This window comes from Meriones unguiculatus, chromosome 12 (assembly GCF_030254825.1).
Source record: "Meriones unguiculatus strain TT.TT164.6M chromosome 12, Bangor_MerUng_6.1, whole genome shotgun sequence".
In the NCBI taxonomy this organism is placed as follows: Eukaryota; Metazoa; Chordata; class Mammalia; order Rodentia; family Muridae; genus Meriones; species Meriones unguiculatus.
This window is the reverse complement of record NC_083360.1, coordinates 86,496,029-86,520,630: the sequence shown is the minus strand read 5'-3', so window position 1 is coordinate 86,520,630 and position 24,602 is coordinate 86,496,029. Positions and strand designations below refer to the sequence as shown.

The 24,602-nt window shown below is 39.0% G+C and overlaps 1 protein-coding gene across 7 annotated transcripts in view; it reads right to left on the bottom strand.

Annotated features, from left to right (window-relative positions):
* Nucleotides 1-24,602, bottom strand: part of Tut4 (terminal uridylyl transferase 4) — a 101,786-nt gene that overhangs the window by 72,531 nt on the left and 4,653 nt on the right. For all 7 annotated transcript variants that reach the window (XM_021661046.2, XM_021661031.2, XM_060366097.1 and 4 more), the window contains exons 2-6: nt 13,573-14,447; nt 11,078-11,241; nt 5,977-6,093; nt 2,323-2,500; nt 74-162 (exon numbers count right to left, since the gene is read on the bottom strand). In XM_021661046.2, the coding sequence (XP_021516721.1) occupies nt 74-162; nt 2,323-2,500; nt 5,977-6,093; nt 11,078-11,241; nt 13,573-14,356 (1,332 nt within the window). In that variant the 5' untranslated portion in view covers nt 14,357-14,447. The remainder of the gene's footprint in view (nt 1-73; nt 163-2,322; nt 2,501-5,976; nt 6,094-11,077; nt 11,242-13,572; nt 14,448-24,602) is intronic.

Sequence of the window (24,602 nt, the reverse complement as noted above, 5' to 3'; positions counted from 1 at the left end):
TAAAGATAACCCATTAATATTATCAAATACTAATTAAGTACCATAAACGGAAGGTTCTTTTTTAATTACTTACCTTGGGAGGAAATTTTATATCTATATTAACATCACTGCTTTTCAGGGCAAACTTTGTCAGAGATGAACCATACAACCTCAGTGAACATTCTGGAATAAAGGAAAAAAACAAAAAACCATAAAACTGCAAATGAGTATTAAAAAAAAAAAACAAAAAAAACCCAGGAAACTGGGAAGATGACTCAACAGTTACAAGCACTTGCTGTTCATGCAAAAGATCAGAATTTAATTCTCAGCAACCAATAGCAGCTCCACAACTATATGCGACTCCAGTTTCAGGGGATCCAACGGCCTCTTCTAACCTATCAGGCATTTGCACACACATGAACTCATGCTAGCACATACACACATACATCAAAACAAATAAAGAAAAACTTGTGGAAAACTGTATATTACTTCCATCCCATGACTTTTAATTCTGGCAGAAAGATTTTCACAAAACTGATATTCTTTCTAACAGATCTATAAAACAACAAATGTTTCCCAATTATGGGTACAAGAACAAAGAACAAAAGAAAAAACTACCATAAAAGTTTAGTGTTCAAAATCAAACAGCTCATTTAGAACCCATCCAAAAACATTCACTCACCTAGCCAAGCTACTGTCAGAAAATGTTCTTAGAATCTTATGAAAGAACCAATCTTTAAAAAAAATCAGACATTCAATACAAATGATTTTTCAAAACACAAAATAACTCCAAGTCAAGTGATACTGCAAACCTAAAACATGAAAAAGTTTGTGGCCATCAAGAGTTTTTTTAGTACAAGATACACAGAAGCTACCTAGGTCTTTCTCAGACTACCATATGTGTTATTACAAATATAAGGCATACTTCAAAAGATCACACCAAACAGCAAGAGAAAATAACATGTAGAACTGGTACTGATCAGGCAGAGTCAGTTTCTTCAAAACCTAACATTCAAATTCAATCGTCTACTTTTCAAACTTAAAAATGTATAAGTTAGCTACATCTTTAAAATCATAAAAATGTAGGTACTGTTTTTTAAATAACGTTGAATTACTTTTCAAGAATTCTATCAGTATTCAATGCATTACTTAGGCAGAAAAACATTAGAGAAATAACAGAAAATGAAATTCCATTTTTCCATATTATTATTTTTTTGTGAATCTCAAAGTAGGACTGTATGTAGCTATAAATGATCAACTCCCCAACATCTCTTTGGGTGGTAAGAAATTAAGTCTTATTTTAATACGTTTACCTCAGCTGGGTATGGTGTTTTAAACGCCTGTAATCCCAACACTCCCACAAGCAGAGGCAGGAGGATCTCTGTGAGTTCAAGAGACCACCTAGTCTACAAATGGAGTCCAGGACAGCCAAGGCTACACAGAGAATCCTGTCTCCAAAAAAAAAAAAAAAAAGAACAAAAAATAGAAAAGACAGACAGCAGCCTATATATAAACATATACAATAAACCTGAATTCCCAACATCTTGAAATTTTCTCTGAGTCTTTAATTTTTCCTTAACATTAAGCAATAAGAATTTTATTTAGTGATGTTAGAATGGCTATGCTGAAAATAATATTTTAAAACCCTGTAAAATCCATTAAGAACTCAATGGTGCACAGGGCTGAAGAGATGGATCAGCAGATAAGAACACTGGCTGCTCTTACAGAGGGTCCACGTGCAGTTCATCGCACCCTTCGCAGGAGGCTCACAACCACCTGTAACCCAAAGGATCTAAAACCTTCTGGCCCCTGCAGGAACCTGGCACATGTGTACATATACACATACATATTTCTATAGTAAAGTCAGTCCCTTTTAAAGAGAAACAATGATATTCATAAACCAATATAAAATATATCTGACGAGTTAGAAACTACCCATGTTTGGCATTTTAAAGTCTTTTTTCTCATACTAAAAATCATACAACTTGTTTTATTAAAAGTAGATACTTTAATAAAAGCAGCTCCTGAAGAGTAAGATGGCACAGGTGTTTGACACCTGAGGCCCTGAGGTAGACCCCAGACGTAAGGTAGGAACCACACAGAGGGAGGAAGGAAGCTATCCTCTGATCCCACATTTACATGCCCAGGAATAAGCACCCATATCCACAAACACAAAGTTAATATACAAAAAGGATCATTCCTAAGACACTCAAATTCACCTACTTTTAAGAAACAACAACAAGAAAGAAGAGGATATGAATTAAGAAATTTATCCTAGTTCAGGAAGAAGTAAAGGAGTATCTTTTGATTCTAGGAATTAAATATATAAAATGGTCCTGTTACCTGGTAAAAATGACGTTATAACCTTTGACATTTCCTCCACAATGTCCTGGCGGACTCTGAGGTCATCATCAGTTATTCCTTGTTCTTTCGATAATTCAACAATTGCAATACTTAAAGCAGCCAAGTGAGCAGGGGAAGGAGATGGAAGAGATCGAAGTTCACTTTCTTCCTGTTTTTCCTGTTAGTATAATGTTCCACAATAATAAAAGTTTCTACTTTAATGATCTTATACTTACGAAAGAAAAAGGGAAATAACAATAATCACCATCTATACATGAGAAATAAAACATGTAATAAGTTATTGAACCAAAGAAAAAAGTGTTGCTTTTAGGACACAGGATTCAAAAAATTAAAGGTACAGCAAGGGAGTTTGCTAGTTTCCTTTAAATAACTTTTAATTTTTTGATATTATAATTATATCAGTTTATTACTTTTTAAAAATCTGCTTTACCAGAACTAGAGAGAGCTCAGTATTTAAGAGTGTGAACTGCATGAGGCAGCAGTGCACACCTGTGATCCCAGCACTCAGGAGGCACAGGCAGGTGGATCTCTGTGAGTTCGAGACCAGCCTAGTCTACAAACTGAGTTCCAGGACAGCCAGGGCCATTCAGAGAAACCCTGTCTCGAAAAAAAGAGAGAAGAGAGTTAAAAAAAAAAAAAAAAAAAAGAAATCCAAAATCCAAAACCACACTACAGTACTATCAAGTATAAATGTTGAAATCTACATCAAAGCTAACACAAAAGTTCAACTGCTGGCTGATGATTCTGTAGCAGCAAAGACAGGTGTATCTTAAGTATATCAGAAAGTTAACAATCATATTTAATCAACACAGGCAGTATCAAGTCAAATGGTCATAAGACTATTCCCTAATACACACACACACACACACACACACACACACACACACAATAAAATATTAGGTTTTACCATCAACTACGCAAAAGCTTCTGTGCAAATTATTACAACCCAGATTTTCTAAAAGATCAAGTAAGAGGGTTCTTAGAAGTTATCTGAGCTGAGAATTAGGCTATACATTAGTAGTATCACAATTTTTAAGATAAAATTAGTTAACATACCAATATACTTAGAAAAATACTATTCAAATCTGTTTATGAGATCATTTAATAAAACAATTTAAAATGGCAAATTCTGAAGTGTAAAATTCTTATTTCTACAGTCTACATCCTAACACTACTAGTTCCTCCCTTCCACCTTACACACACTATGTCCACTCTTCTCTAAAGACCTTTCTTTATAATGTTTTAATGTCCCACACTTACTTTTTTTAAAATTTTTATTTATTTCTTATGTATAGTGATCTACTTGCATGTACACCTGCATTTCAGAAGAGGGCACCAGATCTCATAGATGGTTGTGAGCCACCATGTGGTTGCTGGGAATTGAACTCAGGACCTTTGGAAGACCAGGCGATGCTCTTAACCACTGAGGCACACTTACTTTTTTGCTTTTTAAACTACTATTCAAAGTTCAGCTCAAAGGTCCTTTTCCAGGGAAACGTCCCTGTTACAGATCAAGAAAAACACCCTCATACATTTCCTTAGCACGTTTGTCCCTCTAACAGGACTCATTATACCTAAACCCTTATTCACCCATTATTAGGAACTCTAAAGACAGGAACCATGATTCTCTGACTCAGCACTACCTAGAAAGAAGACAATTTAAATACCAGTTGATGTGTGAGGCAGGACAGAAAGACAAGGATTTACAGGAGGTGGAGCACCTCATCCCAGAGTCCAGCTGAAGCCTCTGAGAAGTCAAACTTTTAGCAAAATAAATGTTTGCTGTGAAGGCTGTGGAGAGATAATACTCCTTTCATATATATATATATATATATATATATATATATATATAGACATTTTATGTTAAAATAGCAAGGAACAAGACTAAAGGCCTGAAGGTATATGATCTTGGGTAGGACTTCATTCCTGCCACAGGTATTTTCTGGGAATCTCAAAAATTAAAAATAAATAGCTTATTTTTTTTTTTTTTTTTTTAAAGATCCCTACAGACTCTACCTTGTCAACTTTAATCCTGTCAGGTGCCCCACAGGAACCTCCTATGATCATGTTTAGGTTCCACTAACAACCTTGAAGACAGTACCTTCAAAACCCACTCAGTGCTATATGTGACTGTTACAAAGACAATGAAGCGCTGCCCTTTGAAAACCCCACACCCGTGCTCTTGGGTATGCCTCACTTCCTAAGGCCTTCATTTTCTCAACCTATATGACTAAAATCTATGTTAAAACATGTTGCTGAGGGGCTGGAGAGATGACTCAGAGGCTGAGAGCACTGGCTGCTCTTCCAGAGGTCCTGAGTTCAATTCCCAGCAAACACACGGTGGCTCACAACCATCTATGATGAGATCTGGTGCCCTCTTGTGGTGTACAGGCGCACATGCTGGCAGAACACTATTTAAAGAAAATAAAAAAACCTTTAATTAATTAAAAACAAAACATGCTGCTGAAGCTGGGCAGTGGTGGTGCACGCCTTTAATGCCAACCCTCAGGAGGTACAGGCGAATGATCTCTCTGAGTTCCAGGCCATAGAGGAAGTTCCGGGATACCAAAAGCTACACAGAGAAACCCTGTCTAGGGAAAAACAGTGCTGCAGATTGTGGTAGTGCACTCTTTAATCCTAGTTCTCAGGAAGCAAGGCAGGCCACTCTCCGCGTTGAGGCCAACCTGTTCCACATAGCTATATAAACACTGTCTCAAAGACTTTCAGAGGACAAGAGAGATGACTTAGTAGGTAAAGGAACTTGCCACCAATCCTGACAACCTGAGTTTAACCCCAGATTCCATATGGTAGGAGAAAACTGATTCCTGAAAGTTGTCCCCTGACCTCCATATGTGTACTAAGGCATGTGTACCCATGTGCACAATATAAATTATAATAAATGTGAAATAATTTTCAAAATAAAAATATCTTTGGGGGCTGAAAAGAAAGCTTGGTAAGCAAGCATGAGGACGTGAGTTCAGCTCCCAACAACCACCCAAAAATTGGACATGGTTGAGCACACCAATGGAGACAGGAAGGTTAAGGCTTCCTGGCCTGCAGCCTAGCTCCAGGTTAAATGAGACACCATAATTCCAAGAAATGAGGTTGATAAAGAGCAAGAACCCAAAGTCTTCCCATGGCCTAAGTACACGTACATTCATAACCTTACACACAAACTCGCACGTGCACACGCACAGGCATAGTCTTTTAATAAATCCCAACTGTGCTTGACACTAATTATCCTGAAATTCCTTTCTGAGTTAAAGCTTGACAGATGTCCCTAAAAGATTAAGGACACTCCTCAGGCTTCTGCAAGTGGCAGTATGAAGCTCTCTCTGCCTTATCTCTACTGCTGCTGCTGATGATGACGATGATGACGCAGAGATAGACTAACTGTACCTGAGAGTTTAATTTTATGAATCAATTTTCTTCGGCATGATCAAACTGGTTCCTAGAAGGTTCCTTCTAACCACTGGAGATAAGGAAGCTAATCACAGCTTTCACTTCAGTTCCTTCTAACAGACTCAAATTATGCCTATTTATCAGGACTCAAAGCATGCCTAAGTTTAAAAACCACCTAGTACACTTTTACAATTCAAAAAGTAAAAACTATTTTTTAAAGGGTTAACTTACCAAAATATTTTTCTTATGCCGTTTTTCTTTTATATGTTTATGTGCTCCTTGGATGTTTTCAATGTGAATTAAGCAAAGTTTGCATAGATAACGGCAATTAGTATATTCTGGTGAACGCTGAAGAAACAAGTTTGAAAACACACTTTTTCAGTAAACAAGCAAATGACAGTCTATGTAAGTGAACAATTTTATTATATACTGTAACAAACCAGATAGGCACAAAGTGGCTGCTGATATAGCTCAGTGGTAGAACACATGCCTAGCATGTGGGAGCACGTAGATTAGACAGCCACTAACTGCAAGAAAGAAAACAGGTAAGCACTGCAAGAACATGTGCTTTGGTAAGTGACCAGGACTTACACACTCCATAGATAGTAAGCTTTTCAAAATGGCCATCACAGGGATTAAGTACTAATTTCAACCTGTGTCATGAAAACGCTAGATAGGCTGACTACTCATTCAATATCATCTTGCTTCTTAAATCTTATTCCAATGTTGTCCCCAAAACCAAGTCCAAACTTTAACTCTTGGTCTTTCTGACTACTCTAAAAAAATAAAACGTACCCTTATAGTGAGATTTCAAATGAATGGATCAGCACTACTGAAGACAATTTCAAAGGCTGAGCTTTGAAAATGCTCCAATCAATCACAGCATCATGAAAATAAACAGATAATCTCTTGAGGTAACCACTCTGAAGGAACAACAATTTGGGCAAGTTAAAATACAAGTCATAGTACTTCACTCATAATTTTGTTTTCTCAAATTAATAAAACAGTAACTATAATAATTACTAAGTGCTTGCTGGGAACCAGATACTATGCCAGATGCTTCATACAAAATTGTCATTTTAATTCTTAATAAGCTGGTAAAATTACTAGTATTTTCATTTAATGGACATGAAAGACATGGAGCTTAAGACATCACATGGATTCAATAGTACTGAGGACATAACTTCACTTCATACATATCTGAATCCAAAGTCAACATTTTTTTACAATAAAAAATAACAAATATAACAAAATACATATACAGATTAAGTAAAAAGAAAACTTTAAAACGCTGATTTTTAAAGCACTATTTCTATTGCCTTACACTAAAACTTTAATAATACTTAGTATTATATTTCAGGTTAATCTTCAATATTCAGTGCAACTCCTGACCAAAGGGTTCTCTCATCTGGGAATATATATTCTGTTTTAAAAGATTTTATTCATTCATATTTTATGTGTGAGCAATTTGCTTACACGTATTTAAGTGCACCACATGTGTGCAGTGGCCCCAGAAGAGTGTCCAGATCCTCCGGAACTAGAGTTACAGGAAGTTGTGAGCCACAGTGTGAATGCTAGGAGCTAATCTCAGGTCCTCTGTAAGAAAGGCAAGTAAGTACTCTTAAACCCTGCGTCATCTCTCCAGCCTCAATAAATGGTATTCTTTAAATAAGAAACCTGCATCAGATTTAGCAATAAACCTACCATAGACTACCAGAAACAAACTCAACATTTATAAAGTACTACTAACTTTTAACACTGTCAGGGTTCTCCATTATACTGACAAAAAATTTAAATCTCAAGTATTAAATTCTTTCCCAGAGACAACAAGCAAATAAACATATAGCGCTAATCTGTATTTTAGAAGAACCATTTGTTTTCTAAGGACAGGAAAGACCCATTCATAGTCATTAGCCTACTGCAATAATCCAGAAAGGAGGTAGCAAAAGCGGCAGAGCAATAACAGAAGCTGAATTTAGGGGCTAAAAATATTCATACTTAACACCTATAAAACCAAGAGCACTGATGAGGTCACTTAGGCAGCCATGAAATCTGATATATAAAATGTTAGCAGATGAAACACGTAGGTTAGTGGAGCAGGGAGGAACCCAACTTCCTGTAACTGCGAGCGAGAAGACAGAATGCTAGGATGGTATTTCACCTGACGGTATATCACAGAGGCCTACTTCTATGTCTATATTTGTGTAACAATTAAAAAACTATTTTACCTGGCTTTCCACAGTACCTGCTCTATACTAGACTTCATACCAAAAACTTCACTTGCATTATCCTATCCAACCCAACAGTTCCATGATCTAGGTGTCTGTATATCCGTGTGCATACACGTGTGTATTTGGACGTGTGTAGGCCAGAGCATGTGTAGAGGTTAGAAGACAACCACAGCTGTCATTCCTCACCCTTTATCTTGTTTGGGGGAGGGTCTCATGTCTACCGAGGTGCTGACTTGTGAGCTGGATGTTCTACGGTTCTCATCAGCTGTCAGCACAGACACACATTACCACATCTGGTTTTATGTGGATTTAGCAGACCTAAACTCCAAACCTTACGCTAGTGTGCTAATCACGTTATCCACTGAGCCATCGTCCTGATCCTAAGAAGGTATTATTTTTTACCACCTTCATTTTACTGATGAAGACACTGAGGTATGAGAAAAGGTTAAATAGGAGGCTAAAGAGATGGCTCACATCTCTTGAAGGTTAAGAGCACTTGGCTGCTCTTACAGAAGACCCAAGTTTGATTCCCAACACCCACATGGCAGCTCACACTGTCTTTTTTAACTCCAATCCCAGAAAGTATACCACCTTCCAGTGTCTTGCAGGCACCAGGCCCCGACATGATACAGACACACACATGCCAGCAAAACACCTGTACACGTTAAGTAAAAAGAAAAGATGGAAAAAAATATTTTAAAAAAGGGTTAAATAGATGTTATTACATACCAGTAAGTGACAGTGTTAAATCTGGTCGCTGCAAAATTCAAATGCTTATAATATGCACACTAAACTCTAATTATGGACCAACTGCTACATAGTGATAAAATACGGGACAAAAGTGCTCATAAGGATTTCTTTCATTAATCTAGGTATCTTGTTTTTCTAAACTATATAAAATCATACTATTACCTTCATTCCTTTCTTATTGAATAATGACCTACTACTTCTTTGTATACTTATTTATAAACACCTTAAATGTGTATTTCTCTTTAGTTTGATTTGTGATGTTTCAACATCTAGTAGGTTTTTGATGTTTTTTGCTAACAGCTATGGAATGTGTTTCTGTTACAGTAGCTTTTATTCACCTGAGGTAACTGAGGCTCACTGCCTCCATCTGCTAACCCAGGCCTAGTCCTGGAAGCTTCTAGCCTCTGTACATTCTAGCCTAGGCCTAGAATGTTTTCAGTCTCTGAGACTTACTGCTGAAGAAGCTCACCCTTTCTAGTTCTTAACTCCAGGCTCCCTGGTTCAACTCAGCTGTTCTGGCTCAAAATCCTCTCTAAGCTGACTGATTCAAATTGGTTCCTCTCAGTTTCTCACTGAATTGCTCTGCTTGGCCTCAAACTAACCCTAGCAATCTGTTCTAATCTTCTGGCTCCTTCTCACTCACTGGCTAGTCCTGTCTTTGCCTGTGTCTAGCTTGTTTTCCCTTCAACCCGTCTCTGCAAAGCTCTCCTGGTGAAACTGCCTCTGAATTCCACAAACTGCCATGAACTCAACTCCACTGCACTGCCTCTCAACCCACTCTCAAGTGAATTCCCTAAACAGCACTGAACTATATAGAACTCAGAGATCTGCATGCCTGTCTCCTGAGTGCTGGGATTTAAGGCACGTTCCACCAAGCCTGGACAGTAAGCTTTTCTTTACCTAAAACTTGCTCTATATCAGGCTGGCCTTGAACTCAGAGATCCACTTTCCTCTATCTCCTGGATTAAAGGTGTGCCTGTATTCCAGCCAGATCACTCAGACCTAGAATTGGATATGATCTCTTGCCATAGCAGCTGTTTCCAGGTTAAGAAATTAATTAATTAGCATTCAGACACAAAACACTAACAGAACAGATTCTTATTTCTAATATTCATAAGGAGAAAAAATTTTAGTAAATTGTGTAGTAGTATTTAATAACTTATTTTCAACGATCTAAACAGCTTAACAGATTAACTTTTGTAGGGACTGAACCTATGTCCTTTTGTTTACTAGGGAAATGCTTTGCTAATGAACTACATTTCCAGCTACACTTTTAACTTCTAATGAAAACAAGATGCAAATGTTAATCAATATATACCCAATGTCCAGCACAATTGGTGGCATGTAACAAGCACTCCATATTTACTAAATAAGAAAATAAATCAGTCAACAACTTATTTTATTTTATATCAACCAAAACAGTATTTTAGTAAATATTTTAAGCTTTGAAAAACAGTGAACATGGGGCCTGAAGAGATGGGTCAGTAGTTAGTATTAATAGTGTGAACTGCTCTTGCAGAAGACCTAAGTCCAGCTCCCAGAATCTATATAAGGTATCTCACAACCACATGTAACTTCAGCTCCATCTGGTGCCCTCTTCTGGCCTCCAACGGTACCTGCACTCATGCACATAATTCCCACAGATTATATACACATTAGAAATTTAATAAGTAGGAAGGCATGGTCATTCATTCATATAATCACAATAGCCTCTGAGGCAAGAGCATTGCTACATAAGGTCCAGCCTGGGCTACAGTCATAGAATAAATAGGGAATGGAGGAGGAAGAAGCAGCAAAGAAAAGGGAGAAGCAGAAATAAGGAAGGAAAAATAAAAAGCAAGGAAGGGGGGGGAGAAAACAGTAAATATTTTAAGCGGGCCATATGGTCTCACTGGTACCCAGTCAATGTTGTCATCACAGCATGGAAGCAGCCATAGACAACATACAAAGAAAATGAGCATGGTTGTACCCCAGCAAATGTTTACAAAAAAGGGAAGTAATAAGTATCCTGCCATATTCAAACAAAACAAGGGGGTTAAACCATAGTTTGTTACTGCCTACAATAAATAAGTGCCAACTTATGCCAGGCATAATGACACGCTTTTAATCTCAGCACTCAGGAGTCAGAGGCAAGATCTCTGAACTTGTAGCCTACCTGGATCTACACAGTGAGTTCCAGAGTGGCCAAGACTACTTAATAAGACTGTCTCAAAAAAAAAGGGGGGGGGGGGGTTATAAGTGTATTTGCTGAATGGAGATGGGTGCCTATGAGACATGAAATATTGTTAACACTCTGGAGAAAGTTATGAAGCACCTGCTTCTCTCTCAATAACTACCATGACATAGCATACTTTTTCAAGTCGGAAGATGTGATCTCTTTCCAGGCGTTCTTCTGCTTGCTTCAAGCCTAGCCTCTGCTCAGGTGTCAAAGCAGATTCATCTATCACCGTGGCATTTTCTAAATAGTCCATCTCAGAAGAATTTTCTTTGTTAGATTCTTCACTCTTCATTTTACCTAAAAAAAAGAAATTACTTAGTTACAATCAATAACTCAGTTATCATTAAAAATTATAATTTAAAAAACAAACATTAATTATGTGGGGGAGGATTCTTTCCTTACAAGTTACTTGTCTGCCCAAGTTGTTAGAACATGTTAAAAAATATACATAAAGTATATGCTTGGTGAGTTCATGAGATGGCTAGAATGGCTTAGTGAGTAAGAATAGTCGCCGCCAAGGCTCATGTCCCGAGGTCAATCCTCAGGGCTCAGACGGAAGAAAATGTACTCCTTCCATTTGTCATCTCATCTCCACAGGTGCCTTGCACATACCCACACATAAAACAAATGAATAAATGTAACCTTTCTAAAAAGCAATGTGAAGACACAGATGCCTTAGCACTTATATGTATTGGTGGCAGGCAAGCATGACAGCACAACCCTTGAATATCAGCACTGGGTCGGCAGAGGCAGGCAAATCTCTCTGAGTTCCGTGAGTCCCAGAACAGCCAAGGCAAAACCTTGGGGTGAGGGGCAGCACTGGCTGTTTTTCACGGCTCTATTTCCAGCACCTACATGAAGCTTATACCCATCTGTAACTGCTCTCCCAGGGATCTGATGCCTTCTTCTGGCCTCCATTAACAGGCAAAAAAGTGATACACCAGATAAAACAACTACATGAACAAAATAATTTTGTTTGTTTGTTTTGGTGTGTGTGTGCACATTAAAATACTAAAACTCTAATTTTCTAAACAAAGAAGAAATAGTATTTATAAATGATACATTTCCTACCAAAGGGCATCATAGGACTGTCTAGAACCAGACCCAAACACTAAATAAAAATGTTATAGGAGGCTAGAGAGACGGCTCAGTGGCTACGAGCACTCGTCTCACAGAAGACTCAGCTCTAGTTCCAGGCACCTACATGGCAGCTAGCAACAGCCCGCAACTTCAGTCTCAGAGGATGTGACAATCTTCTGGTCTCCAGAGGCAATGCACACGCATGGTGCACAGACACACACAGGCCAAAGATCCATACACAAAAAATAAAATTTTTTGAGATAATATCTCTTTACATAGCCCTGGCTGTCCTAGAACTCATTATGTAGACAAGGCTAGCCTCAAACTAGTTGGTTAAGTCACTGCACTCAGCTCAGTAAACCTTTATTTTAATGGTATAAAAACTACAAATATCCAAACGTTACTAGGTAAGGATAAGTGCCTCAGTTTTTTTCCTAAGAAAGGGCTTCTTGGGACTAAAGATACGGCCCAGCAGTTAAAAACACTGACTGTTCTTCTAGAGGTCCCAGATTCAATTTCCAGTAGCCATAAGATGGCTCACACTGTCTGTAATTCCAATTCCTGGGGATCTGACACACTCTTCCAGCCTCCACAGGTACCATGTGCTGTACAAACATATATGCATACAAAATGCCCATACATATAAATAAAATGATTTTCATTAAAAAAAAAATGTTAAAGAAAGAAAAGGTCTCAGTCAGCTTTGAATGTGGAGATACACCTATTTCTGCCTTATGAGTGCAACAGCACAGCCCACATGGTGGGTGGTAAGTAGTAGGCAAAAAACAATATACTGTGTGGTGTCTGGAATTATCTCCTACTATTTGGGAAAATTTCAGTCACTTTTCAGTAGAAGTTTATTTCTATAGTTCATGAAAAACAACAATAAGACAATATAATATAACCCTCTGCTATAAAAAAAAATGTGTAACTTTCTGTAGCAAGGGCTAGAGAGATGATTCAGCAACTAAGAGCACATACTGCTCTTTCAGAGGAACCAGGTTCAAGTCCTGGCACCCATATCAAGTGATTCACAGCCACCTGTAACTTTAGATCCAGGCGATCCAACACCATTGACCTCTAAACGTATGTGCAGGTACACACACATTTATGTACATAATTATTTTTTTTTAATTAAGAGAGAAAAAAAGAGTCAAGAGCCAGTTTGAGTTACACAGTTCAAGGCCAGTCTGCACTACACAATGCCTTAAAAATATCTAAATAGCATAGAAGGGCAAAGACGTAGCTCAGTGGCAGAACACTTGTCCTTGTACAGCACAGACAAGGATAAGACAGATCCCGACTATCAGTAAGTAAGCAGAGCACGGATTCACAAACACCCACTGAGCTCGTATGTACACAGCCTTTATCACAGTAGACAGACAGGTAGGTAGGCAGGCAGGCAGGCAGATAGAGGTTTTTCTTATTTCTGTTTTCAACTTTTTATAATTAAAGTAGTTCAACCAGAAATGATTATAGAAGAACATTAACAAAGGAAAATCCTGGCCCAAATGGTACTTGTGAAAAACACTGCGCATTTATACTCACTCAAGTCATCTGATGTGTCTTCAATCCCTGAAGCACTGTCATCAGAATCACCAATGTTATCTGTCTGTGTCTGCTGCTTCTGAGAATGGGCTACGTTTTCCAGAGTCGATTCTTCTCCCCGTAGAGCTTCACTTCTCCTTTTCTCCACAGAAACAAAGGAGCCTGTAAGTTTTTTCCCAGTCTGTTGTGAGTCTGTCTGTTTCATGTTTTCTTTCAAGAGTAAACCGGGTGCATTTTCTGGTTCTAAAGGCGAGCTGGGTGTCTTTTGTAATTTCATCTGAGAAATGGGTGCATTTTCTTCTTTCCTCTGTGAATTAAGTGCTTTTTCTGTTGTTGCTCCTACTGTAGTACAGGATGTTTTTTCTGACTTTACTGGTAAAGTAGGCGACTTTGGTAATTTTTCTGCTTTTGCCTGTAAACTAGGTACCTTTTCTAATTTTGCCTGTGAAGATACCTTCTGGGCTTTCATGGGTGAATTTGGTAACTTTTTCACTTTGCAATGACTTTGATCTCGAAGTACTAACCCCAAATCTTTAGGGCCTGGAACATTGGCAGCATTTACTTTACATGATTTAACTTCTGTTTTTTCTATACAAATATCATTTTGCTTGGTTTTCTTACTACTATTTCTATTCAGAGAGCTGGTCCCAATTTCTGTCACGGACTTATCATTTCTAGGCTTCAAGGTTTGATTAGTTATAATTTTAACTGCTTTGCTTTCTTCACAAATAATATTCTTCTTTGGTTCATGATTTTCACTTTTAGAAGTCTTAGGCTCTTCCATTATTTGAAAATCTGGTTCTTTCCAATTTTGATACTGTAAAATAGCAGATCTCAGGTATATGAACTGCTCCAATCTAGTTTAGGCAAGCAAACTATAGGATTTAAAAATAAAAATAAAAATCTGTTATTTATTTAACACAATTTAATTATTAGACATTTTTTAAAACTTAAAATTTGTTCTCAAAACTAAAGAAACATTCTTCAGAAAGCTGAATGAAAAGGGCTTAAATCCCCATTCATCCAGGAGGCAGAGGCAGGCAGATCTCTGAGTTCCAGGCCAGCCTAGGCTACATAACTAGTCTCAAGACTACAGAGTGAGACTGTCTCAAAAAACAAAACACCCACAAAAACAAACAAAAAAAATAACTTCTACAAAAACAAAATTGTTTTGTATTACCCAGTAAGAATTTCCACTAATAGGAAAATAAAACCTGAAATAATATGCCTCCATCATTGTAAGGAAGTAGAAAAGTGAAGACTTGCGGAATTTTAATCTCTATGCGCTGTAAGGAAAGTTATGGAGTCCTCAGCATTAGTCGTGCACCCACATGACTTCCTACTAAACATGCCACAACCTACTTCAAACATGACAATCACCCAAAGTAAGAAGAAATGTAAATGAATTCAAGTAAATAAACTTTACAATCTGTTATTATTTATCTGTTAAAAACCACAGAATGAACACCACCAAGTACAAATGCTGCTTAAAACTATGGACTCTGGGGACTAACTATTGGTGCAGGGTCATCAATTGTAATAAATTTATCACTGTAGTGCCAAGTTTTGGTGGTAGGCTATGCACATGGGAGGCCAAGAATCATGTGGGAACTCTATTTTCTGCTCAGTTTTGCTGTGAACACAAGAAAGTAACTGTAAAAGAGACATTAAAATCAACCAGAGCTTATTTTTTCTCTAAAAAATTTTAACAAAAACAATTACACTGATGAAGAAACATTAAATTTACAAACTATACACAAGGTAAAAAATTGTTACATTCTGTTGAAGCAAATCAGAAATAGCTTATGTACTATACAACAAGAATTGTTTTTAACTGTTTATGAAAAAAATAGTCTACCAACAAAATCAAATTCCATGGAATTAAAAGGTATTATCATCTTTGACTTTTTACTGGATAACATTACTCAATTATAAATCAGAGCAGTCAAGTCTAATCATATATGCACTCATCATAAACACAAAAGTACTATCTGAAACAAAACACTCAGAACATGAACTGTAATATATGCAAAACTGTACACACCCAAAAATAAAAAATAAGAAAAAATAAAAGAATTAAAAAAACTAGGCTAGGCATGTCTGCATTAAAGCATCTCACCCAACTGGAACTAGTTTTAATTCTTATTTGTAGAAACATCCTCTATGTGTTCTGCTTTGATTTCAGCCTAGATTACTATATCTTCATTTTATTTTTACTGTAAAGTCAAGTTTTCCCTTTAAGAAACTTCACACTCACACGTAGAACAGACACAAGAAGCAGTGGAAGAAAAGAAACAGGATGGGAGCCTATTATAAGAGAGTTCTCTAAAAGGCTCCACCCAAGACTGAAGCAGAAACTTTGGGCAGAGCGCAGGGAGTCTTGTGAAAGAAGGGGGAGATAAAAGGACACACACAGGGGGCTGGAGCCCCACAAGGAGACCAACAAAACTTAAAAAAAAAAAAAGGAAAAAAAAACATTTCTGAGCCCAAGGGGTCCTGCAGAGACTGATGCAGCAACCAAGGACCCCGCATGGAGAGGACCTAGACCCTCTACTCAGATGTAACCGATTTGGCAGCTCAGTCTCCATGTGGGTTCCCAAGCAAGGGGAGCAGGAGCTGCCTCTGTCATGAACTCAGACTGCCTGCTCTTCAAGCACTTGCCCCTGGGGATGTGGCCTTACCAGGCCACAGAGGAAGAGAACCCAGGCAGTACTGATGAGACCTGATAAGCTAGGGGCAGATGGCAGAGGAGAACAACTCCCCCTTTCAGCGGACTAGGGGAAGGGGATGGGGGGGAAGAGAAAGAGAGGGTAGGACTGGGAGGAGTTGGTGGAGGGGGCTACAATCAGGATGTACAATGAATAAACTGTGAAAAAATTAAAATAAAACAATTTAAAAAGGAAACTTCACATGTAATTAATTCACTGTCCACTGAGGAGGTTTACATTCAAGATTTCTCAAAAAAGCCCTTTCTCAAAGAATTGATACTTGATCCAGTTGTACTAGTAACACCTGTAATTCTTTTATCTCTGCGTGAATCAAGGATAGACAATAATCACAACTTCAAAGTTGTTTACTAGAGATCTTTGACATCCAAGTTCTTCTAACAATTTATTTAGGATTGTTTTAGAATGGATCTGCTTCTCATTTACTGACACCTCATACACTTAACAAGAGTAAATTCAGATTATACTCCTTCCTAAAACATCACATCAGGAATACTCTGTAGAATATGCCAATACTACACTGAAAGAAACATCCATTCACAGTTAAGACAAGTATCCTCAACCCTAAAACTCACATTCAAGACAAGCCTCATTGTTACCATTACCCTCTGAGCTGTGGTTATACTCCTTCTTGTATGTATCAAACTCATGTTCAGCAGGGAGTTACCGGTTATAAAAGATGGGTCATTTCGCACCTGTCTTTCAATGCCTTCCTCCACCAGGGGAACAAAAACACCTGCCTTTGTTTTTCACAAATATTAGGTTGAGACTAGAAAAATGGCTTAGCTGTTAAGAGCACTGTATGCATGGGCGCAGTGGCACACGCCTTGAATGCCATCCCCCTGCAGGCGGATCTCTATGAGTTTGAGGCCAGCCGGTCCACAAAGAGCTCCAGGACAGCCAAGGCTCCACAGTGCAATCCTGTCTTGGGGGTAGGGAGGAACACACAAAGAGCCCTCCTCTTCCAGCAGATCCAGGCTGAATCCCCAGAACCGACATTCTGGCTCACAACTGTCTGTAACTTCAGCTGCAGAAGATCCATCATCCACTCCTGTCCTCTGGGCATACCAGCACACACATGGCTCACATGCATGCATACATACATGCATCCAGCAAAACACATACATAGAGAAGAAAAATAAATAAATCTTAATATATTGGGGATATGTTGGGAGGGGATGACCACACCATAGTATGCAGATAGAGGTCAGAGGACAACTGTCTGGAGTCAATTCTTTCTCTTCTTTATGTGGATCAAACTCAGATCACCAAGCTTCCATCAAGCACCTTTACCCTCTGAGCCAGTGTATACTAACTTCCTTTTAATATTTTCTGGTAAAATCTACAAAAATTTACAATTATAAAAAATGGCTTTGCTCCTGGGTTTTGTGTTTTTGCATTTTAATAATAAACACATTTTTCTTTTCCTGTATTTTTTTTTCAAGACAGGGTTTCTCTCTATAGCCTTGGCTGTCCTGGATCCACTTTTTGACCAGGCTGGCCTCAGAGTCGCAGAGATCCACCTGCCTCTGCCTCCTGAGTGCTGGGACCAGAGGTGAGCTTTTCCTATTCTTGATGCTCTATACAACTGTTAAAGGCTGGGAAGATAACTCAAAGGTTAAGAGAACGTACTGCCCTTGCAGAGGACCAAACTACGATTCCCAGCACCTACCAGGTGGCTCACAAGCACCTAAAATCCAGCGCCAGGGGATCCAAAAGCTCTGGCTTCCATAGGTACCAGCACTCACAGGCACACACACACCCAATACACAAACATGCCACAATTTTTTAAGTTGTCTAAATAAATGGCTCTAAGTTCTTACAGAAATTTACATGTTTAATTTTTAAAAAGAAAAATCAGGGCCAATGAGAGGGCTCAGGGGATGCAGTTTGCCTCGAAGTCTTAACAACCTGAATTCACCCCCAGGACTCACATGGTGGAAGATCTAAACTACCTCCCCAAGTTGTCCTCTCACCTCCACAAACACAGGCATGTCCACACACACACACAGACAGACACATATACAAATGCAAAACTATTAAAAATAGGGAAAATGGGCCATATTTTTTAAAGTTTTACTTTGTTTCACCTAGTAAATATTTTTAAATTTCCTAGTGGTGTTCTATTAGCCTTTAATAATTTGTAGACAGTATCTTACTGATGTGAACTGAAATTTCCAGGAAAAAGTCCCACCTGTGTTAAAGATGCTACAAGGCAAATTGAATCAGAACATCTAAGTCTACAGAGAGCTACAAAGATCTGACTCTCTTTAATCCTCTAAATAACTACTTGTTGCCCTGCTCTGTATTTGACCTAACGGTCTAATGACTACCAGGAATGGACAAAGAGATGCCAAGCTTCTAGCACCTGCAGGCTACAGTATCATCAGATAGCATCTGAAGCCTATATCAGAGATTGCCCTGCTTTATTGTAATCCATCTAACCTGATGTTTCCAACAAAAAGAGAATTAGGAAACAGAGGACTTGAGCAACATTAAATATCAGTTAGACCTAACAGCTGCATTTGGAAGATATTACCCAGCAGCAGAATACAGACATTCTATCCACAATGGATAGACTGAAAAAATTAAACACTCCTACTGTAGGAAAAAGAAGAGGAGCAAGAATGATCAGGTAATGTTATTTTTTTTTCCTTAGTCATGTTGTGCTAAAAATGAGGACACGTGGCTCTGTCAATAATCAGCCATGGAAGGGGAGGAGACCCACTGGGCCTGTCCTTTCCTGATGAACTACTGATACAATTCTAGAAGAAAATAATCCTCTCCAGTTGTGCACCCACTGCTGAGCCAACCAGGCTCCAATGCCTAGCTACAAATCCATGCTCACAAAAAGTAGTTAAACTCAGTGGGTCCCAAAACAAAAAACTATCCACAAAAAGGATAAGCTTTATATCCTAGCAGCTTCATGGGTATTTATTGCTACTTTTTACAAGAGGCACTACATTTTCATTTTGGACAGAGCCCTGGAAATCACATAGCATTTATTTTCAGGCAAGCATGTAACAAACATTATTTGTGAACATTCATTCATAAAAGACAAGCTAAGAGATACGGCCTGAGGAGAGGCTAACTGGATGAAGCTTCTACTGAAAAGGCATGAAAACCTGACTTCACATCCCAAGCACCACACAAAACACAGCACAGCCGTGCACATCTGTAACCCTAGCAGTGGGCCAAAGAAGGGGAGAAGGGAAAGGCGGGTCCCAGCTTACTGGCCTAGTCAAGCCTGCCTTCCGGGTAGTTTTGAACTAGGAATTGTGGTCAAAAAACAAAACTGCTGTATTATAGTGCAACATTTATGTACTGATAGTGAGAACGCACAAATGATGACGCCACTGTGATGTTATGAAGGTTCCGCAAACATATTAAAACCAGAACAACCTTTGCTGCATAATTTGGATCTTCTTATTCCCAAGGGCCCATGCTTAGTCATCAATAGCAGAGATGGTGAAAACTTTTAAACATAGGGTCCAGCAGAAAGTCTAATCATGGGCTAGGGCAAGCAGGATGGCTCAGTGGGTAAAGACATTTGTCACCAAGCCTAAGAACCCAAGTTTGACCACCAGGTCCTGAATCATTAGAACGAGAAAAAAGGATTCCTGAAGGCTGTCTGCTCTGACCTACACACACATACACACACAGAAAGGGAGTAAATAATACAATTTATAATTTTGCAATTTGCAAATACAAACTCATAATTTTAAAATTAAATAAAAAATATTAATCACTGGACACATGCCTTTAAGGTAAATAAGACTCTGTTAATTTCCTAGTTGTGAGACAAACAGTTTTTGCAACTCACTGTCTCACCAAACACCCAAAAGCAACAAGGTCAGTCAATTAGAATGAAACCTCCGTAACTGCACCAAAATAAACTTTTTCTCTTTGTAAATTGATCTCAGGTTTTAGTCTGGTCATTTACTTTTACAATAATTGAAAGCCACACAGAAAAATCACTCCAGAAAGTGAAGTGGGAGGTGGAGGAAGAAGGATGAGGCATCCAAGGGCAGCCACAACAACGCTGCAAACCTCAAGGCAGCCCGGGGTACCTGAGATAATGTCAGCAAGTCTTTGGAGCTGGTTTGCAGGAGTTTGGGAAAGTCTGAAGGAAAGCTAGATAAGCCACAAATGCTGACAGCGGCCAATAATTCACAGACTATTTTAATGGGGGTTCCAAAGACCAGAATGCTGACAGGAATGTGGGCTAGCAAGAGCTACTCTGACATGTTTCAGACGGAAGGGACTGAGTTGACAACTGAGTTACAGCTACCCTTGTTAAACAGTGGCAACAAAGATGGCTGGCTTTTATTCAAGCTCTCTTAAAGATGACAGATAAGTTTTCCTGGAGCAAAGCAACACAGTGGCCTGTGCATTACTGGCTGCTTTCAACCCAATTGTACAAAGAACTGATCACAAAGAGAAACAGAACACAAAGATTTGAGGAACATGCAGTTTGGAAAAATGAGGTTGGGGGAGATTAAAGGTGAAGCCAAGAAAGGTAGAAATGCTGAAGAGAACCTGTCAAACTCCCATTAAGAAACAGTTTAAAGGGAAAGGATTTATTTTGCCAGTTTGAGAGGTTTCAGTCTAAAGTCATTCTGTTCTATTACTGCAGGCCTGAGGTGAAGCATAGCATCATACAGAAGAGGGTGCTGTACAGCTGAGGTCACTCCCCTTACAGTAGCCAAGCAGAAAGGGCTAAAAGGAAGCTAAAGCAAGACACACCTCTCAAAGACATGTTCCAAACGACCTACTTCCTCCAATCATGTCCCGTCTCCCAACTACCCATTCAGTAGTAACTCATCAGTGAAATCAGGTCCCTCCTGATCCAACTACTTCTCACCACCAGCTAGGAACAGGCCCTCAAGAACATGAGGTTTTTGCAAGAGTTTTTGGAATTGTGGAGGCTTCCGCTGAGATTTCAAAGGAAGGTCTAAATGGCCAGGCAATAAATGGCAGGCTGTAAGCAGCACCTGATGGGACAACCATGGTCTGTTTGTGAAAGCTAAAGCTGCAATGGAAACCCCAAAAGGCTGAGATGCCAGGACACACAAACTGTCTGCCGAGGGAAGCTACAGACGGCATTCCGAGCCAACCCAAGAAATCTGCCATGTGGACTTCAACCAGTAGAGCTGTGGGCAAGAATGGATGGAATGGATGGCCCAAGACACTGGAAACCCAGACACTTCACAACACGCCTGTGCTGCCGCACCCGGAGCACCAGGACCTGAGGTCTGCCCTACTAGGCTTTGGCTGCACTCTGCTCCTAAACCCTTTTTACCCTGTTGGAGTGGCGATATTTACCCTGTGACATTTTTTTTTTTTTTTACAAGTGCTCATAGATAAGTTTGCCTTGAATCTCAGAAATTTTGAACTTTTCCTTTTCTGCAATGCCAAGGGCCAAATCTCAGGCCTTTCCAGACAGAAACTGGAAGTTTTTAAAAATATTTTTTCTTAGATTTATTTATTTTAATTTTATATGTATGAGTATTTGCCTGTATATATGTAGTATGTATGTATGTATGTGCACCACTTGTGTGCTTGGTGCCACAGGAAGACAGAAGAGGGCATCAGATCCCCTGGAACTGAAGTTACAGAACGCACTAAGTCACCGTGTGGGTGCTGGCAACTGAACACAGCCCTCTGCAAGAAAAGCGAAAGCTTTTAACTACTGAGCCATCTCTCCAGCTCCTCACACTTAAAGATTTTTAATGATTGGATACTTAAGATTTTAGGAATTTAAGTAAATGGACATTTTGCATTTGGAGACAGATAAACGCCTTTCTTGATTGTTTTGAGACAAGGCTTTCCTGTGTAGCCTTGGCTGTCCTGGAACTAGCTCTGCAAACCTGACTGGCCTCAAACTCAAGAAATCCACCTGCCTCTGCTGGGATTAAATGCCTGAAGGACATAAAATTTTCACACAATGCTACAGTTTGGATCTTCAACTTCCCCTAATGGCCAGCAAGTTAAAGACTTGTTACCCCTACATTAGTGCTCTTGGGCGGTAGTAAAAACAATTTAAAGACGCAGAGCCTAATGAGAAGTCTTCTAATCCCGGATGATCTGGTTCTTTTTAAAAAAGTAAGATGCTAGCACCTTCTCTGGCTCTGTAGTTTTCAGCATACTGCTGATGTGGTATGCTCTCTCTCCAGGGGCCCAGAAGCATCAGATGAAGAACTGAAACTCTAAAACTGTGAGATAAAATATTTCTCCTTCTAAATTAGCAAAGGTATCTGTTCCATTACAGAGAATGACTAACACTATGCAAATCTAGCAATATCACTTCTGGGTATATATCCAAAAGAACCAAAAGGAAGGTCCTAAGGAGATAGATCTATATTCCCATGTGGCATTATTTACAACAGCTAAAACATGAAAGCAACACAAGTATCTAGGAACAGACTAGAAAATGAAAATGTGTAACTACCTGTGTAATGGTATGTAACTCAGTCTTAAAAACAAAACAACAGCATTTATCTTCTTTTTTGACTGTCTTGTGAGTGGAGTCATGAAGTACTTGTGGTTTGTGACTGGCTTATTTTATTTAGCTCAGCAGAAGGTGCCCCAAGCACGATGATCTTAAGTTCAGTTCCTCAGACCTACGTAACAGAAAGAGAGAACAGATTCTGACCTCTAAATACTAGGCATGTGCAGGGCCCACACACGTACACAACACTAAATGAATGTTGTAAAAACAAGGAAATTCTGCAATGTACCATATGTGGATTAACTCTGAGCAGTTTGTGCTAAATAAAATAAGCCAATCACAAACCACAAATACTTTATGACTCCACTGATGAAACAGTCAAAAAAGAAGATAAAATGTTATAGGAGAGAAGTGAACTAATTTTCTAATGGCTAAATACTGTAACCTATTCATCTCTGGTCATCCTCAACTACACAGCATGTATGAGACTAGCCTGAGCTACATGAGAGCCTGTATGTTGAAAAATTAATTTTACAAAATTCAAGTTTTACTACAATCTAAATAAATTTTGTTTTTGTTTTTCACTGTGTAGCCTTGGTTGTCATGCACTTGCTTTGTAGACCAGGCTGGCCTCAAACTCACAGAGATCCTCATGCCTCTGCCTCCCAGACAGCTGAGATTAAAGGCAGGCGGCCACCATATCCAACTTCAAAATTTTTTAAACTGTACCATTTAGCAGAAAGCTGGGGAAGAGGGGATTGCATGCCTTTAATCTGCACTCAGGAGGCAAAGACAGGAGGATCTCTATGAGTTCAAGGCCAGCCTGATCTACAGAGCAAGTTTCAGGACAGCCAGGGCTACACAGAGAAACCCTGTCTCAGAAAAAAAAAAAAAAAAAAAAGGATAAGATTGAAAACATATCTAAAAAAAGTTTATGGACCAGAGAGATGACTCGTAGGTTAAACGCACTGGCTATTGTTCCAGAGGACTTGGGTTCAATTCCCAGCACCCACATGGCAGCTCATAACTGCCTATAACTCCAGTTTCAGAGGATCTGACACCTTCACACTGACATACATGCAGGCAAAACATGAATGCACTTGAAATAAAAACAAATTCCTTAAAAAAAAAAAAAACGGTTTACTAAAGAGATGGCTCAGCTGTTAATGAAACATTTGCTGTTCTTACAGAGGCCCCAGGTTCAGTTCCTAGAATCCACACAGTGGCTCAGAACCAACTGTAACTCCAGCTTCCGGGATCCAATGCATCCTTCTGGCCTCCGAAGGCTCCTACATGCCACTATACAGTCTATAACTTGGGCTGGAGAGATGCTTAGCTGTTAAGAGCATTTGCATTTCTTCCAGAAGACCTAAGTTGAGTTCCCATCACCTGTGTAAGGAAATGTCAACCCCAACCCAAGAAGATCCAACACCCTTTTCCAGATAGACAGGCACACAAAAGACACATACACACAAATACACAAATAATAAAATATGTCTTTTTAAAAGTGAGTCTATAATTAAAAAGGTATAAGACAGGGCACAGTGGCTTATGCCTTTAATCCCAGCACTCAGAAGAGTCAGGAAGATCTCTATTAAATCAGAGTGAGCTGAAGGCTAATGAGGGCTACATAGTGAGACCCTGTCTCAAAAAAGAAAAAAGGAAAGGAGGAAAGAAGGGGGGAAAAAAGGACAGGAGGGAGGGAGAGAGGAAAGGAGGGAGGGGAGCAAACACAATAGCAAGTGACAATAAAGAACCCCACACATTTCGTTCCACCCAACTTAATAATCTAGCCAATTTGGAAAACCAGCAGTTCCTAATAAAATTGAACATAAATATATAAAACATTCAGA